The sequence below is a fragment of the Channa argus genome, chromosome 2, assembly GCF_033026475.1.
Source record: "Channa argus isolate prfri chromosome 2, Channa argus male v1.0, whole genome shotgun sequence".
In the NCBI taxonomy this organism is placed as follows: domain Eukaryota; kingdom Metazoa; phylum Chordata; class Actinopteri; order Anabantiformes; family Channidae; genus Channa; species Channa argus.
In genome coordinates, this window is record NC_090198.1 from 20935332 (window position 1) to 20953449 (window position 18118).

Sequence of the window (18118 nt, forward strand, 5' to 3'; positions counted from 1 at the left end):
GAAAAACCCAGAAAAATTGTTTAAGAAAAAAAAATTATGTTACTTCTCTGTCTTTAAAACGTTAAACCAGAAGTAAAAAAAGAGACTCATATCCCAATGGCTGAAAAAATACTCAGTTCAGTAAATCACATATATATAAAAATTGTTTTTTCCAGTTTGTAACTTCCCTAATCACAACAAAGATGGCAGCCAGCCAGCTAGCTGGGAACAGTTGGAAACGTTTAATCCTTCAGTGGCAGAAATATACATTGTTGGCAAAGCAAATGTATAAGGCTTTCGGTTTTAAAATGAACCTCTGCGTTTTTCACACTTGTTAGCGATGTTACCCAAATACGTGCAAATACACAAACGGGGCCCGACTTGTGGCACCGTGAGCAGTGTCTGTGGGCCTGTTGATCTTACAAGCCACAGTACGTTTCCAGTCCTGGGTGCCTGCATTGCATGTTTCACTTTCGCCTCACGCAGTTTTTTTATTTTTGTTTTTTGCCACAATGATCTCTATCTGCAGCACTCTTAAAGTTGAATACTGTTTGAAAACTTTTATTTATTTTTTTTACCTGCCACTATAGAGAAAATGTAGCCCGACAAGGTGGAAACTGCACGATCTGGCAACACTGCACGAGCGTGTGGATACTGCTGGTTGGTAGAGAAGATGGCAGCCATGAGGTACAGTAACGTTACACTTTTAGTCCACCATGGGGAGCTGGAGGATAGCTGAACAAGCGCGGCTTTCTCTTGCTTCTTTAAAGTATCGCCTTATTTATCTGAACATCCTCCCTCAGCTTTTAGATTTACTTATAAACCAACGTCTTGAGCAGGAACCACGTGGGTGTAATAAAATAGCAGCCAATCATTGTGGTTTGCCAGCTAATTGCTCGGTTGCGTCAATTACTCACATGATGTCACATGACATTAAAACTCATACAATTAGCCATTTATTTCACCGGTTCCTTAGCAGAAAAGTAATAAACAGTGTTTTTGTTTTGGACTGTTGGGCAGACAAAGCATTTGGAGTCATTGTCTAAATGATTACATTTGTTAATTAATGAATACAAATGACAGAGATCAGAAGTATAATTAGTAGTGTGAGTGGCAAAGCGTGTAGGATTCTAGTTTGTGGGATAACTAATAACCTTCGAAACCTGTTCTGCACATTGATTTGCATGAGATTTTACGCCGGATGCCCTTCCTGCCGGCACCAGGATGGCACTTGGCGGCTGGGCTTCCGTATCCCAAACCAGTGCTCTACCACAGAACCACCAGGCCCCCTAAATTGATCATTCTCAATGACCAGTATTTTTTTTCGCATCAATCGATTTTTGATGTGCATGTTTAGTCCATTAGGGGGAGCTCGAGTACAGCTAACCCACCACTGCTTTGTTGTAATTAAGTATCAGAGATCCTCCTTGTTTAGGCTCTTTATCATAGGTCCACTTGTGCTGAACCTTCAGCTTTAAATAACGCACAGCCATTACACTAAATTTCGTGATGTCGTTTTTACTCTTCTCTTTATTAAGTCATTTTTTAACTAACAGCCGTGTAATGCAATGTGGAGGACAAGTGGGTTTATGGTTGATATTTATAATCATTTGATTTCTCATATAGTTTGCCCTCAGGTGCTAACAATAGAAGAAATGTTTTGGAGCTTTCTGGAAGGCGCTATGTTGTGGACATAGCCTGTGGTTAAACAAATTATCATTAGTCTGCGATTACATCATTGGTCTGTTATTATGGTCATCGACATGGCTGCTATTTATTATGATGAATTACCATTATTATTCGAATGTAATTACTAGCTACAGTAATAGCAGTATTAGTGATAGCAATAGTAGCTATTTTATTGTCGTGCAAAAATCTTGCAGATTTTGCAGGTTTCTCGTGCCTTCAGTCGGCTCTTTTGTTCCCGAGAGCAGTGTGTGTTTGTGTGTGTGTGTTTCGGGTTGTGTGGATGTATTTTAGCTCAATGCCGTCACTAAAAGGACAGTGGCAGATCCTCCCAAGTTATTGGTTTTAGACTTGGATTCAGAATTGTGGTGAACTTTAGGTTGTGGGTTAGTACAGGGTTTCGGTTAGACATTTAGTTGTGGTGGTGCAAGGTTATGGTAAGTGGCTGTAGTGAATGCATTATAGAAAGTCCAACGAAAGAGAGAGAAAGAGAAGCTGCAGTCCTATAGGGATACAGCAGAGTAAGGAGGAGGGGTAGAGAGAGAAAGCAAGAGAGGGATGCTGACAGATTCCTGATACATGGTTAAAATGGCGAAAGCTTGTTCGACCCCAGCGAGCCTTATAGGTCGGAACATGTAGTAGCTGGATTTGCTATCTCTGTGTTTTTTTTCTACCCATCATCTATTCATCTCACGTTGTTTGCTGTAAGTGCTGGAATATTTTGGTGCATTTTTGGAAGTGTGTAAATGGCATCAACAACACGCCTTCGCCTTGTTCCGTGCTTTTTGGGAATACTCCTAAATGCGCTCATCGGTAAGTGGCTTTATCCTGATGCTGGAATGGATCGCAGAGTTTGTGCCCTGCATGGTGTGCTCGCTGTGTGCAGGGTGTCCGCGGGCAGTCAGCCCGGTGCATGCCGCAAGCAGCGATAGTGCGCTACTGACCGGTAACCCTGAACTTGGCCCCGCCACAGTGTCCCTTAGTGTTCCGGCAGCAAGTGACAGTGTGAAGAGCGGTGCTGGTGCTGGAGCTGTGCGTACTGCGGAATTTGTACATATAGGTTACGGAGTTTCATATATAGTGTGTTAGTAAGTTATTTTCAGTGCGCTGTGCACAACCTGAACTTTCTTTGGCAGGTTATCAGTAGCGTATTGCCGATACTTCACGCATAATATCCATTGATTTTGAGCCACTGGACGTCCATGCGTCAAGCAACAACACACGGTAGCCACGTGCGACGTAATCAGCAGAGTTTCTGAGTTGTTGTAATGTGTGTTTTATAGGATACTATTACGAGAATATAAACACTGTACTACTGCAGAAAACCCTTCACAGTTGTGGAGACGGTTATGAGAAGTGATTTTTAAGTTGTTAAATCTACCTTTAAATTAGGTGTAACAGTGACAGCAAGGATGCAGAATAAGATCAACTTTTAATCGTATCGTAATCACATGGTTTTCAGTATTACAGACGCAGCACTAAACAGACAACCCGGCTCAAATCTGTGATACTCAAGAAATGTATTATGGTGTAGATTTAGGCAGGCTTATGAATTACTGACTTTTGTCCAAATCTTTTAAAATCGGCTAGCATATTTGGTTGTTTGTTCAAAGTCTTAAAGCTATAAAAAATGTTTTTATATGTTGATGTAATTTCATTTCATATCAGGGGCATTTAAAAGAGATGGAGTTTTTGACTGGTCAGTTCCACAGTAGAGCCACTCTATGGCTGAGTGAAATGACATTGGTTATAGGTCTGTGGACAAATTAAGAATGTGGTTATTTGGTGTTGGGAGAATAATTCTACAGATTAAATGTACAGACTGTCCCTCTCCACATTTTAAAATATTATTTTCGACTCACTGTGATTGACAGTTTCTCTTTCTCATGTGAGACTTTTTTTATTCACAGGCAGGAGATAGACCTGAGTTTTCATTTCACACAACAACCTCAGTATCTCCCACTGAAATTATAAAGACCCGTTGTGAGGACTGGGAACAAAAACTTCAGAAACGGCTCTGTGATAGATGTATTTCCAATCTACCCATCACATTAAGGAAATGAAGCTCTTTTAAGTACTTGTCAGCCTCAGAGATTAGATTCAGTATAGATAAATGTGCTTTTTATGACTTTATATGCTGAGTTAATAGGAGTGACAGAAGCATTAAGACCAATATTGGCATTAGATGTCTAAGAGACAGAAGAACTCAAACTCCTGAGGCAAAACACAATGAATAATTTAGAAGATTTCATGATATGATTTTTTTGTCACTCATCAAAATAGAATTATTTGCTTTTAAGGGATTGATTAAGTTATCTGGTAGTGCTTAAGATTCAGAAAGGAGGACAGTTTTAGTGTAAATTCAGAGAGGTTCAGAGAAAAATACTGAGAACTTTAATGACTGTTTATATTACTGCTTATTGAAAATGTAATAATTTCATTTGAATCCAATGCTGCTGGTTATAGGAAAAGATAATACAGGTGATGGCCATTCAGGAAAACTGTTTAGGAGAGGGGCCTTATGTCTACTATCATGCCAGAACATTTTCTCAAAATTCTTTAGTATATTACCAGGGTAGTTGATACTGCGTGTTCATCATGACAGGTAAAATACCTAGGAAAGTGAATTAATGATAACTTATCAAACAGAAGCCTATACTGCAGGAGGAATGCAAGTATAAGAATTGCTACATCCTGGAGATTATAGACAGATTGTATATTGTTTATAAATTGACATCGAAATTAAATTGAGCTGTTATGTGTATGCTCATTTTAAGAGCTCCCTCATAAAAGAGATGCAGGTGGTTTTGACCATTCACATACACTCCATATAAATAACTTCTGCATGCTGGAATCAATAAAATTCCATGCCTGTTTAATACTCACCACTCATGGGAAACACACGATAGGTGCATCATTTTTTTAGTAGGGATAATGCTGCTTTTAAAAGTACACCACACTATTCTACACTTGTAAGAAACTCAACAGGGTGTTGCAGGAGTAAAACCAGTTTAGCTAGTTGTTTAAAATATACTGTACTTACTGTTATCTTGAACAAAAATATATGGTCAAAGAGCTGCAACAGATGGACATGGAGAGAGTGAAGAGAAAAAGAAGGTATTATTTATAATCCACTACAAATTAGTTGGCACATTACTTAGTAATAATCATCATCATCATCATCATTTGTTTCCAACTTAGGTAATGCTAAACCTTAATACCAACACAGTGCCTTTAAAAGGCTATAATAGAATGTCACACCCAGTAGTTGTGTCAATAACCCCTTATATTTTCTCAGGTCTGCCTTAAGAAGCGATGGTGTGTCCTAAGCTCACTTAGCTTTGACTATGGTTCTGGTGTCTGCTAACTGCATCTGTCTGTAGCTGGTGTGTGATCCTCTCTTTACTGTTGCAGCAGTAAACCTTTGTGCCAGCCAGTCACACTTATCTGTCAATGATAAGCCAGAGCATGAGCCACACTTAGCCATTTGTCTCTGGTCTCACCCAGTAATCCTACATGTGAGTTTTTTTTCCACTGCATGGAAAGAGCATTAGAGGTTGTGCATGTGTGTCCTTATCTAACCATGAAAATCCATGTCTATGAACATGTGTTTCTTTAGATAGGTGTATTCTTGTATAGCTGTGTTTCTCGCCCTTTGCTCATCATTTTGATGCTCAGCATTCACTGTTGACCTTAACATAAGCACATACAGTCCAGCTGCCCGTTTTTTTCCTATCTTTTTTGTCTCATTGGATCTACCTTACGATTGAGTGTTGTGGTGAAAATGAGCTTTCTTACACACTGTTATTTGTAAACCTTCTACCCAACCAGAAATCAGAACTGCATTTGCCAACCACTGCAACATGTGTTTATTCAATTGGAAAGCCCAAGAACATTCCCATTGTTCTAGCTAATGGGAGAAAATTATTAATTGTAGTTTGAGGAAGGATATACAGCATAAGTAAAGCTGTTTCATCACCTCATCAACTCTAGTAACATAAGTAAAGCTGTTTCATCAGCTCATCAACTCCAAATCATCGATACTGTGCACACTAAACCCAGAAGTGTTATTATCCACTGTTATTATCCTGCAGGGCTTGATATCATTGACTTAGGTCTTTGGCAGCTGAAAATAAAAACCGTACAATATATTCCTGACTACACAAAGGAAAGTTGAATGTTAAGCACTTTGTTATTTTTTACATCCTCAAATTTGTGCATTTTATCAGTTTTTACCTACGACTTCTCTTTGGGAATGATCGCTGTTTGGTTCAAAACATAAAGTGTGACTGACTGGATGTGCGGCTGCAGGCTCTGTGTTTGCTGTATTTCTTTGCTGGCTGCTTCCTTTGTGAAAACATGATCTTTGTTAGACCAAAGGAGATGGAGCTCTCTTGCCAGCATCATTTTAGACAGCGGTAGTCCAAGCAGCAGGATTGCTGCCTTCCAACTAAGGGTTAAATATTTCTCAACCACCACCCCCTTATTTTTCACAAGTGGCAGCACTGATGTTTCTCTGGTTCCATGGCCGTTTTACTTACTGTGCTTGTTGAGTGAAAAAAGGGGAGGGGAATAGCACATAAAGAGATGATACAGAGAAAAACTAGAGGAACGGGAAATGTTTTTTTGCATTATACTCCATATGTGATCTTCATGGAGGAGTGTGTCAATGAATTCCTTGGCTGCACCTAAGGGGGAGCTTTTCTCGACTGGAATTTGTGGGATGAAGCCGGAGGTCCTCTGTTTTGACCCCTGTGCTTTGCCCTCTCCTAGCCCCCTCTCACCAGATTCCAGGGCCTGGGGCAGAGACTGGTAGTGCTTAGTCCATCAGCAGCTGAAACATGATACCAAGAGAGACGTTAAGCTCCTCTTTTATAGTCTAAAGTCAGGTCAGGTTGTTTACATCCTTTATTTATTATTCTCCTACTCCCAAATCTTTACCTTTAGAAACTACCAAAAAAAATTCTGAACGAAAATGTGAAAACCATCGCTAAAACAAATATCACTGATCTTGAGCTTTAGGTGCCTGAATATTATTTTGTTGTTGTTGTTATGGATCTTAGGTGAAAAAGAAAAAGGGAGCATAGTGATCAAAGTTGCTGCCACTGGTTAACTGCAGTGCACATACAAGGCCATGTATGTGTGTGTTTATAATAGAAAAAGTACTCATGCTCTGGGTGCAATCAGTCAATAGTCCATGAATTCCCTTGAGAGTGTGGCCTGGAGGTAGCTAAGTCAAGGGTTTTTAATTTATGAGTTGCATGGCCTGGTGAGCTGCTATCAGCGATGTGACAAGGATATTTCTTTGTTTTTGTTTGGGTGTGAGGTATGAAATGGAAATGATTATTAAGTCCAACTGTTGTTTTCCCTCATGACCCTGCATAGGATGAAGTAGGTATATGAAATGAAATCTAACAGGATTATGAAACAACGTGCTAGACAATATGATAAATGTTTTAAAGTTTGATTCATCTTGGATTTCACATAATTTTTTGGGGGGGACTGATATATATTTGTGTTACAAGATACATTATGACAAACAGTTAAGCAGGCGCTTCTTTACTCGCATATATTACTGAAACATCTTTACCTGTAACTATGGTTTCATCTCATGCAATCTGCATAGACCTCTAATCTGAATTGATCTTAATTGCACTACAGATGCACATTTGTTTTCAGTAACGGCTATGGTTAAAAAAAAAAGTTGGCTCTCATTTTCAACTATGTTTAATTACACTGATTTCAATATCCTGTCAGAAACAAAACATCTAGATTTCTGAGTAGGAGCACTTTGGAACATAAAATTAGATTTGGATTTTAATAGCAAAGATCATACATCAGCTGTTTAAAAATTAACATTTAGCACCAATTTCTTCTGCATTATGTGGTTTGGATAAATGCTAATCAGTGTTAAAGTGATAAGCTAATTTCAGTGACCTGATTTGTGGTTTATTTTGTTGCCTATAGCTGCAACCATAAGTGTTAAATAAACACTGGGTGAAAGTTGAGCCGGGTTATAATAATGACAATCATCATCATCATCTAGCAAATGCAAATACAGTTTGGGAAAATTAAATTTACAATTTTTTATTTTGCATGTAGAAAAGTCAAACAGATCAACGTAAGTAAGATCCCTATCTCACAAAAAATTTAGATGGGATCTTAAAACTAAACTGCAAAGCTAAACTGCAAAAATGTATGTTACGTGTGTGTGTGTGTGTGTGTGTGTGTGTGTGTGTGTGTGTATATTTGTGTATACATATACATATTTATATGTATGTTTGTATATATATATATCCCTTCTGTGTGTTTATCTCTTCAGGTGTGATGTGCGAAGCGGAGCTCTCCTTCACCCTGGAGCCCAGTGATATCATTGCTGTACAGGAGCAGCCACTCATGCTCCACTGTCAGGTGGATGGCATCCCTCCAATTACCACCCAGTGGAGGCATAATGGCTTACTTTTAACTCAGGACCAGCATCACACCACCTTCAGCAATGGCACACTCCTGATCAGGCACTTCCAGAAGACCAAATCTGATGGCTCATCTGATGAGGGTGACTACGAGTGTATGGCCCAGAATTCTTTTGGGCTGGTGTTGAGCCGCAAGGCCCGCATTCAGGCAGCCAGTAAGTCTCTTTTTTTGTTTTTTAGTCTTTGCATTTCTCTCTGAGCAAGATCTAACTTGTAATTTGCCACCACAATGTAATTGAAAAAACAGTTCAATAGTTCAACAGTTCAATATTGATCTTAAACTGCAGGAGACAAGGTTGGCATGGTTATGATTAATATATATATAAGATACATACTTTATCAACCCAAATTATGTTTTTTTCCTTGTCTAGGTCTGATTGTGTTGTAAATATCTAAAAATAAATTCATAATCTATTCATCACAAAAGCAAAAACTACAACTGCAGGCACAGTTATCACATTTCTGTCCAGTGCCAGTCACTGTGGTATTGCTGTGCATGTAAATGCACTTAATATCCCTGGCTGTGAAGTCATTTAAATATTTTAATTTCATTCTTTGAGTATAAAGAACTTTCTGATGCTCATCTACAGTGCTTCTTAGAAATCCAAGCCTTTGAGTTTAGTATTAACATGCACTCATGCTGAGAGTCTCCAAGCTTCTTTATAAGAGTGCAATAAGCCCGAAACAACCCAGCTGCCCACTCCAAGGTAGGGGCGTCAAGATAAATTATCTCCAGCTTGACCACCAAATCTCTTATTTGAAGTCATTGTTGTTCAGTTCCTAGCATTGTTTCCACGGTTCAGTTACAACATTTTTATCATATCATAGCGAGACAGTGTGACTCTCAAGCTCCCTCTCCTACAGATTTAGTCTTAACTTACTTATAGCAAAGGGATTGAGGATGTGCACATTCCTCCGTGGACACGCTGAGTTGTTGCAGCAGCAGCTGTAGTGATACTGTACTGTTCCACACTGTGCTGAGTTAAGGCTTTTTTGAAAGCACTGTTCCATATATTTTCTGTAACACAGAGATGGACAAAGCCACGCAGAAACCTGTTGATTCCCAGGCTGTGTATAGACAGCATACTGCTGTGCTGTTGTGGCCAATACAGCTTTTCCACTCAGTGGGATAGGGAGGTTAGCATGGATGTCTCACTGACTGAAAAGGAAAAGTCACTTTAGCTCAGTGGCTGGCATGGTCAAACACAATCTGTTAAAGCCTTACCAAAGACTCTGCTTTTAAAGGTCAGATTTTAGCTGGATTTTTAACACATTTTTGCTTCTGCCTCAAGGGAAAAGTTATCATTATGGCCTCTTTTTTTTGTGTTATAGTTTTTTTGTGTTTGACACAGTTGTAAGAACATAGCAATAATGAAAATCCATAGATTTACAAACAGCAATCATCGTCTTTATTAATAGTGACTTCATCATTAGTAGCATTCACAGTTTTTCTCTTAAATTTGTACTTTTTGGAACACGCAATCAAAAAATCAAAAGCGCAGAATCAGTTTGACCAGATGGATCAAAATGTACAAGTTTAAGTTGTGCTGTAAATGTGTTCACTAACAGATAAACAAACTTAAAGATTGCCTTTGCTGCATGTTTTATTGAAAATAGTTCTAAAAGACGTTCCACCAATATTATTGGTTTCAAATTATACAATATTCACAAATGGAATGCGCGTGTGTGGGTGGGTGGGTGCATGTGCGCGCGCGTGTGTGTGTGTGTGTATTCATCTTTTTTAGTTCAATTACTCAATACTGTATGGGCATCAAGAACAGAATTATGCAAATTCATTATGAATTATGCAATCCTCCGTCACTCCTGTGTTACTAAAAAATTTATGTAAAAATGAATTTAATCTTTGTAAATGATGCTGACCTGCACATTATTGACCTGGTGGCTCAAGTTCAAAATCACTCATAGGAAATTATTCTGCAGACCTTTTCCAGCTTTTGACCTATATCGATTTGGGAGGGAACAAGAGTTTTCCTAAAACTCACATTCTGACCCCTGACGTTTGACCTTTTTGGATGTGTTAAGCAGTCTTTTAGTGAGGCCTTGAATGAGTAATGTTTCAGTGACTTAGTCCTGTATTCCTTAGCCTCCATTTTCAGTACAGAAATGTTTCCTTTAATCAAGCCTCAATTTATCAGACTGTTATGATTTAGGTCTTTGATATGAAGTCTAATTGGACCGTAATATTGGAGGTGACCATATTTATGAGAGGTTTTAACGATCACTGTACCATGTCAGTCTCTTATGGTCCAGCACTTCTGCACTGGGCATAAATTATTTCAGACAGTGTTTTCATTTTGTGTAACAAAAGAATGGGCAAAATGAGTAAAAGCCCTCCTTACAAAATTCAAAGACTTGTGTTTGTTTCTTTTTCTGTTCCAACTGTTTGTTAATGTTGATGCTTTCTTTGTGTTTTTGTGGTAGTTTGCTGTGTTATAGTCCTTCTTACAACAGGGCCCTGACTTGTACCACTGTGATGCAATGGGTGGTGTGATTACTGAAGCCTCTTTATAGCCCTCCCAATGGATAAAGCGTCTATCTTAGCCTCCACATTACCTCCCTCCATAAATTTCACTTTTTATTTGCTTGACAACCATTTGTGTGAGCTCACTGTCGGGGGCCAGTGTAGGATGGACTCCCCATTGCCACTCTAAATCACCAGTCGGTCTAGGAAACAGTTTTTACTCCCAAATTTTTATCTCTATAATGGTTGATTTCTCTCTCGCCGTTTTCTTGGACCTCCTCATTTGCTTAGGTTCAGGAAGCTTTTCATCATTTGGATGAATGACAAGGCTGGTACAGTGGAACCAGACAGGGCTCCTGCACCTCCTCCCACAGCAAACCCTCGTCACCAAGCAACACACCACAAAAGCCCCCGTTACAAAATAGCTTTAAGGATCAGTTGAAATGACTTTCTTTTGTCTGTTTGTCTGGAATTAATTGGAAAAAGTTGAAGCTTTGTTAGGAAATATTCTTTTTTCACAGTCTCCTTCATATAGGGAGACCGCAATTGAACTCTGGGGCCATTTAAAAAAAAATTTCAAACACAATATGAAGTGTGCTAACTACAAGCAAAGTCAATGCAAACACAAAAAGAGCTAAAAAAAGAAATAAAAAAACAGTAAAAGAAATGCAAGTTTAATAACTTTGCATTATACATGCTATTTCTGTTATGGACTGCTTGAGTATTGATATAGATATATATATACTATATTGATATAGAGGTTTTCACTGCTGGATGATCAGGTCCAACTTGATTAATTCTTAAATTGTCATGGTAAATTGTCATTACAATGATAGGCCTATGATTGATAGTTTAATGAAAAAGAAGAACCCAGGGGGTTGTAAAGAATGAAATAGGAACTTAACTGTCCTCACAGCTGTAAACGCAAATAAGTGTGATGTTGACTGGACAGAACCTACTGTGTAGAAACTGCAACATGCTACTTTTAACAGCGTGAGTGTCACTAGCAGCTCCTCAGACTTAGACAGCAGATAGTAAGAGTGATTTATGGGGAGCTTATGTTAGTTTACATGAGTGTTTGTATTTGTGCATGGTTGTGTGTTGGAAGGCTCTCCATCACCCTCCGACCTTCCTGTCCCCACCCTTGTAATGGCCTCCTGCTGGGGTGAATGCTGAAGCTCCATCCCCACATCTTGTCGTAGCTCCCTTTGTCTAGGAGCCAAACCCCGCCCACAGTTCATCTCCCCTCCTACCCTTGCTTTTCTCTGCTCGCTTGACATGAAGCGAGTCATCTCTTAGTCTTATAGATGAGCCAACTAAATGCCATACAAACATGTTTTGACATTTAAACACGAAGCCTCTCTGTTTTGCTTTAATCCTTGTAAAATCAAGATTAGTTCCTACAAAAATCATCTACTGCATGTTTATATTGCCATTTCATGACACAAAGCAAACAGTTATGTTTTACTCCTCTCACTGATATCATTCCTCTATTAAAATTCCTGTCTTGCAATAAGAGGAAGAAGATCACAAATGAGCAGTTGTGCATATCTGCCCAGTTCCTTCCTTTGGCCAGGTATTTGAGCTGATGTTAAGTCAAAGTGTTTCCCCCTGCTGTGTGATCAACGCCCCTCCATCTGTCTGCCAGTGTGTCATCCGAGTGGTTCGGGAAGAAAGAGCTTTTTTTTTTTTTTTCTCTCTACTGCTGTGTAATTACTCTAGAAACCGCTTTAATATTGTACACCTGCAGACTAAATGCACAGCCCTCATTGCCTGATTATGTATGCATTATTTTAGTTTATTTAGAATTACCAGTGATGATTGATGAGATGTTATTGTCTTTTTATTTAAAAATAGCACTCTGCTTTTCAGAATAGGTTCAAAGCAAATCCTTTTCTCATACTGTGTGGTTATATAGGAGCAAAGACAAGGGTAAAAGAATGCCTCTCTAGCTCATGCCTATAGATGCTGTTTGTCCTCTGTGGGTTGTTTTTGTGTCAGGGAGCTGAATAAACAGCAATACTGACTGCCTCTAATGACATCTCTGCACATTTGCATTAACAAATGCTTAAGCCTGTCCAACTGTCCTGTGGGGAAGGCCCAGGGTGAGTCTCTATTATTTCTGAAGATGACACATCATTGACCTTGAAGCAGTGGAACATCACCAAGGGATTCCATGCTGCCATATGCCTTATTGTCTTAGATTACTTTATGTCTTTTTATGGGGGTGAGTAACAATGAGATATTTGTGGTATTCATTTTGATTTCTGTAAGACTTTGATTTGTCTAATTAAAAAGGTTTAGGGTTTGAGTTACTTTATAACAGAATAATATAACAATTAAATACAACAATTACTGTTTATATTGTTTACAGTAATGATAATGCTGCATGGTTGAATACAGAATGGGCACAAATGCTTCAGAATTACATGAGTTTAATTCCCCTCTATTGCTAAATGTTAAGAATGGACAGCTAGTAAAACAAAAGCGCACACTCCTTCCTATTGTGCTTAAATCCTGATTCTTACTGACAGGATCTGAGCTAGGCACAGAGCACAGACATGCATGGAGAACCAATCTCCCGTTAGAGGGGAGCTGTTCATACTATGAGGCATGAGGGATACTGAATGGAGCAGATCGGGCTCCCTTACGCTCTAAAATACCTGCCCATGTAAACAACATCACTTGGCAAATCAAGCTACTAAATAGGGGGAGAGATATTGAAGAGTGGTGAAACAGCTGGGTGATTCCTCTCAGCAAACTGTCTCCATGTTTACATAGAATGGTTTTAATTATTTGTTTGTATTTTAATCAATTTTCTTGTGGTGTTTAAAAAACAAACTGATCCGTCCCAAAGTATGTTTTACAGGAGAAAAAATAGGCACACAATGCGCAATGATTTTATGTACTGATTACATAAAGCACAAAAACGTAAATTGAAACACGTAGGGGATAGAGCAATTAGGACATGTTTATGGGCCTTATTTATGTGTTAATCAATAACAAATTTATATTATATATATTAACTTAAAACCATAAACAAGAAAAAGATTACTACAAAAAAAAGTAAAAGAATACATTTTTAGAAAATCAGTAAATTTAAAAAAAATTGATTCAATCTGATTTCTTCAGGCAAATGGTCTAGCTGCTGGAAGTAAAAAAAAATTTTTAAAAAATGTTGGGAACCTAGAACTTTAAAGCTTGAGGAACCGAAGGTTACAGTAGTTAACAGATTTTGGTGTATTAAATGGCGAATGGTCTGCACTTCTCATTCACCCATTTGCACTCACAATAACACGCACACTCACACACCAATGGGGGAGCTACCAGCGCTCACCGGGAGCAACTAAGTTGGGGTTCAGTGTCTTGCTCAAGGACACTTCAACATGTGTCCGGAGGGCTGCTCTACCTCCTGTGCCACAGTTGCCCCAGATTAGTGGTGCCACAGTGCTGCCATAGTGCTGCTGTAGCATACATCTCTCAATACTGTAAAGAAATTCAATGAATACTTTTCAGTGCAGGAGCAAGAGAAACAAAAAACAGGGGTCTTTCTAGATTTAGCAGAAACTGTCAGGAAAGTTCCAAACTGAAGGGGAAACAATTTGACTATACACTGATCAGGCATAGCAATATGACCACATGTGCAATTTCATGCAATCCAAAACAGTTGCTCCACCATGAATTATACTTTTACAAGGTTATAATTTCTCAGTTTTAGGTTGAAACTGTCAGAAAGGTGACAATTCAACTGTGTGTTTAATATTAAGGTCAAAGTGGGTGGTGGAGTTGTACTGGAGTTATTATATGATGAGCTGGTTCTAATCTTTTGGCCACCCTATTAAAAATGAACGAGGTGGCCAAAACATTAGAACTGCCTCTAATGATAGCAACCAAATGACTTCACCACCCACTTTGTTTGCCTGATCGGTGTATTTCGCCATGTCAATGGATGTGCTAGATTTTTCTATAATATTATATTATTTTATATAATATTATTTTGGACAAAAACTTAACAAAAAAAACATCTGAAATTCAAGTTCAGTATTTGATTTGTTGCACCTTCATTTGAAATCAGTGTTAGTCTCCAAATGTCTCTTGACCACCCTAGCTATTTTGAAACAAACAAATGAAAAGGGGGCCTAAAATTCTTTCTGCCTGTTTGTAAGGCTCATGGGAGGAATTCCTTAGTAATAGAGGTGAAAAGTGAAAAGAAAGCGAGCACAGGTCAAGCCAAAGGTTGCACAAGGCAGACCAGACATAAATGCTGGAGTCTGACTTTACAATCTGCACAGCAATAGTGCATCGACCTGTTTTGATTTGGATAAATCCACTATGATCTCCTCTCCGAGGGTTTTGCCTCGAACAAGCATGTGTTAGTAATCAGTGCCAGCATGTGTGTCTTTTCTTAATCTTTAGTTTACCCGGTCCCTTGGAAGAGTGTGTTTGAATTGAAGACAAAAGGCAAAATAACATCATGTAATCTTAGATTGAGGTCAAAGAACAGGGAATCAACGTTATCATTCAAAGATCTTCCTGAAGATGGAAGTACAACAGCAGTTGGGTTTGAATTGTGTGTTTTCTGGTGTTCCTATGATTCAAGGCTTCACTAGGGGCTTGGCTACCTTTCGCTCCTGCCCCTTCACCACGCTTCACTACACTTAACAGAGCCTTTATAGCCAGATTGTGCAGTTAAAAGCCTTTACAGGGTCTGTACCATCCACCAATGAAAACACCAAAACTCCCTCTTCCTGTGTTCTCTTTTGGCAGACATTTTGATATGTATGTTTGAAAATGTGCAATAAAAACAAAGACAGACAGAGGGTGGAGCAGTTGGTGGATATTAGTTTTGTTGATAGTAGCAGAGATAATAGTGATATTACATTATCAGACCCTCAGTTGTTGACAGGTTCTCTCTCTCACACACACAGGGCCCCCCAATGTAGTTTTCCATTTTGTTTAAGCAGGGATCAGGAATCTTTTTGTGGCAGCCAATAAGCAGAAGAGTCGGAGACAAAGGCCAGTCAGCGCTGGGCAGGCAACAGCTCTACTTTGGGCCTCAGCCATCTCTTCCCTCTTCTAGCTAATGTGCATGTTTGTGTGTGTTGGGGTACCTCACGGAGCAGAGCAGCACTTATTGTTAGCTGTGAACTGCAGGGCAGTGGAGTGGCTGGGAACAGCCAGAGACTGTGGAGATGTGCAGCCTCTAGTGGCTCTGCTTTGTGACGGTGGCCTAAGCGTTTGTTCTCCTGACCATCTCAGCTAGCTGTGGCTGAGGCCCCCTTTTGTCACTGCTGACTCTGTGTGGGTGTGTTTCCCCTTGTACCCTCTCTCCCCCCTATTCTTCTCTCTGTTGCAGCATTGACTCAGAAATAGAGGTGTCAGAGGTCATGAGGGACTGGACGATGGAGAAAGGGATTTATCTGGGGAAATGGTGACCTTTTTGTGTGCACTAGGGCAGAATACCCCTCCCACTCTTTTTTATTCTCCTCCCATTATGGATCTCCTCCTACAACATTCAGCCTCCTGCTCCTTCCCTTAGCGACCCATCCCCCTGTCCGATGGCCCCAGGGCAGTGAATTAAGGTGGTCCAAACCTGCCCTTACAAAAACAAGCAACAGACCAGCCTAGAAGAATTAGAATAACTTTCACCTACTGCGTTTAGATGGACCTAAGAAACAGCAGTCTAAGCCTATAGCAGCATGACTACAACTAACTATAAGCTTTATCAAAGAGAAAGGTTTTAAACCTAAACTTAAAAGTAGCAAGAGTCTCTACCTCCCGAATCTGAACTGTGAGCGGGTTCCACAGGAGAGGAGCTTGATAGCTAAAGGCTCTGCCTCCCATTCTACTTTTGGAAATTCAAGATCACAATTTTTGAACCACAAGTAGGCCTGCATTCTGAGATTGAAGTGGTATACAGGGATGATATGGTACTATGAGGTCTTTTAGATATGACGGAACTTGACCGTTTAGAGCGTTATATGTAAGAAGGAGGGTTTTAAATTCTATTTTAGATTTTATGGGAAGGAGTGAATCCAAAGGAGAGAAGATAATGAAGGAGAAATATGATTTATCTTGCTAATTTCAGTCAGTACTCTTGCTGCAGCATTTTGGATTAATTGCAGGCTTTTTAAGGACTTCCTGGGGCATCTCAACAATAGCGATTTACAGTAGTCCAACCTAGAAGAACAAATGCATGGACCAGTTTTTGGGCATCACTTTAATACAGGATGCTCCCAATATTTGCAATGTTCCATAGGTGGAAGAAGGCTGTTAGAGATTTGTTTTATATGGGATGTAAAGGACAGATCCTGGTCAAAAATCGCTCCTTGCAGTAGTACTGCAGGACAAAGCTATGCCATCTAGAGTAACAATATGGCTGGACAACATATTTCTGAGGTCCAAATACTGTGACTTCAGTTTTGTTTGAGTTTAGAAGTAGTAAATTGTAGGACATCCATGCTTTTAGCAGAGCTGGAGGTAGCAGAGCTTAAGATGTTGAGGGTTTCTTTGGGAGTGACGAGGATGGTAACGATCAGGAATGAGGACATCAGAGAACAGCTTATGTTAGAGGTTTTGGAGATAATGTCAGAGAGACTAGATTGAGGTGGTTTGGACATGTTCAGAGGAGAAACTGTATATATATCGGTAGAAGGATGCTGAGGTTGGAGCTGCCAGGCAGGAGGTCTTGGGGAAACCCAAAGAGGAGATTTATGGATGTAGTAAGAGAGGACATGATGTTAGTTGTTGTGAGAGAAGAGGATGCAGAGAATATGGTAAGATGGAGGCACATGATTCGCTGTGGCAACCCCTGAAAGGTAACAGCCGAAAGGAAAGAATAAGGCATGCTTGAAGTTTGATTAAGTGATGTTCCATAGATAGATATTGTTGGGTGTCATCAGCATAGCAAAAAAAATTATTAAGTGTTTTCTAATGATGTTGCCTAAAGGAGACATATATAAAGTAAAAAGTATAAGTCCTAATACAGAGCCTTGTGGAACTCTATAGCTAACCTTTGTGTAGATGGAGGATTCATCATTAACATTAACAAATTGGAATCTATCTGATAGATAAGGTTATAATAAAATGTTGCGATCAGTGGTGTTAAATGGGGCACTAAGATCTAACAGAACAAGTATAGAGAATTGTCAATTATCTGAAGCTAAGAGAAGATCATTGGTGAGTTTTAGCAGTGCTGTTTCTGTACTATGATGTACTGTAATTCCTGACTGAAAGTCTTCAAACAAATTATTAATGTACAAGTGGTTTGCAATTACTTTTTCAAGGATATTGGGAAATAAAGAAATAAAATACAGGGAAGGATGGTTATTGGTCAAACATTTTTAAGTAGCGGTTTGATTACAGCTAAATATAGGCCTGTGGTACATAGTTGGTAGAGATAGATTAATGATATCTAAAAAAGATGTGTCTAATAAGGGTAAAGCATCCTTTAGCAGTCTAGTCGGGATAGGGTCTAACAGACATGTAGTTAGTTTTA

The 18118-nt window shown here is 39.2% G+C and overlaps 1 protein-coding gene across 4 annotated transcripts in view; it reads left to right on the plus strand.

The window, feature by feature from the left end:
• Positions 1-239: 239 nt before the first annotated feature.
• Positions 240-18118, plus strand: part of igdcc3 (immunoglobulin superfamily, DCC subclass, member 3) — a 58621-nt gene continuing 40742 nt past the window's right edge. For 3 of the 4 annotated variants that reach the window (XM_067496317.1, XM_067496318.1, XM_067496319.1), the window contains exons 1-2: positions 1926-2478; positions 7988-8293. In XM_067496317.1, the coding sequence (XP_067352418.1) occupies positions 2412-2478; positions 7988-8293 (373 nt within the window). In that variant the 5' untranslated portion in view covers positions 1926-2411. Of the gene's footprint in view, positions 667-1925; positions 2479-7987; positions 8294-18118 lie in introns of those variants that run through there. The other variant, XM_067496320.1, reaches the window with a different exon arrangement.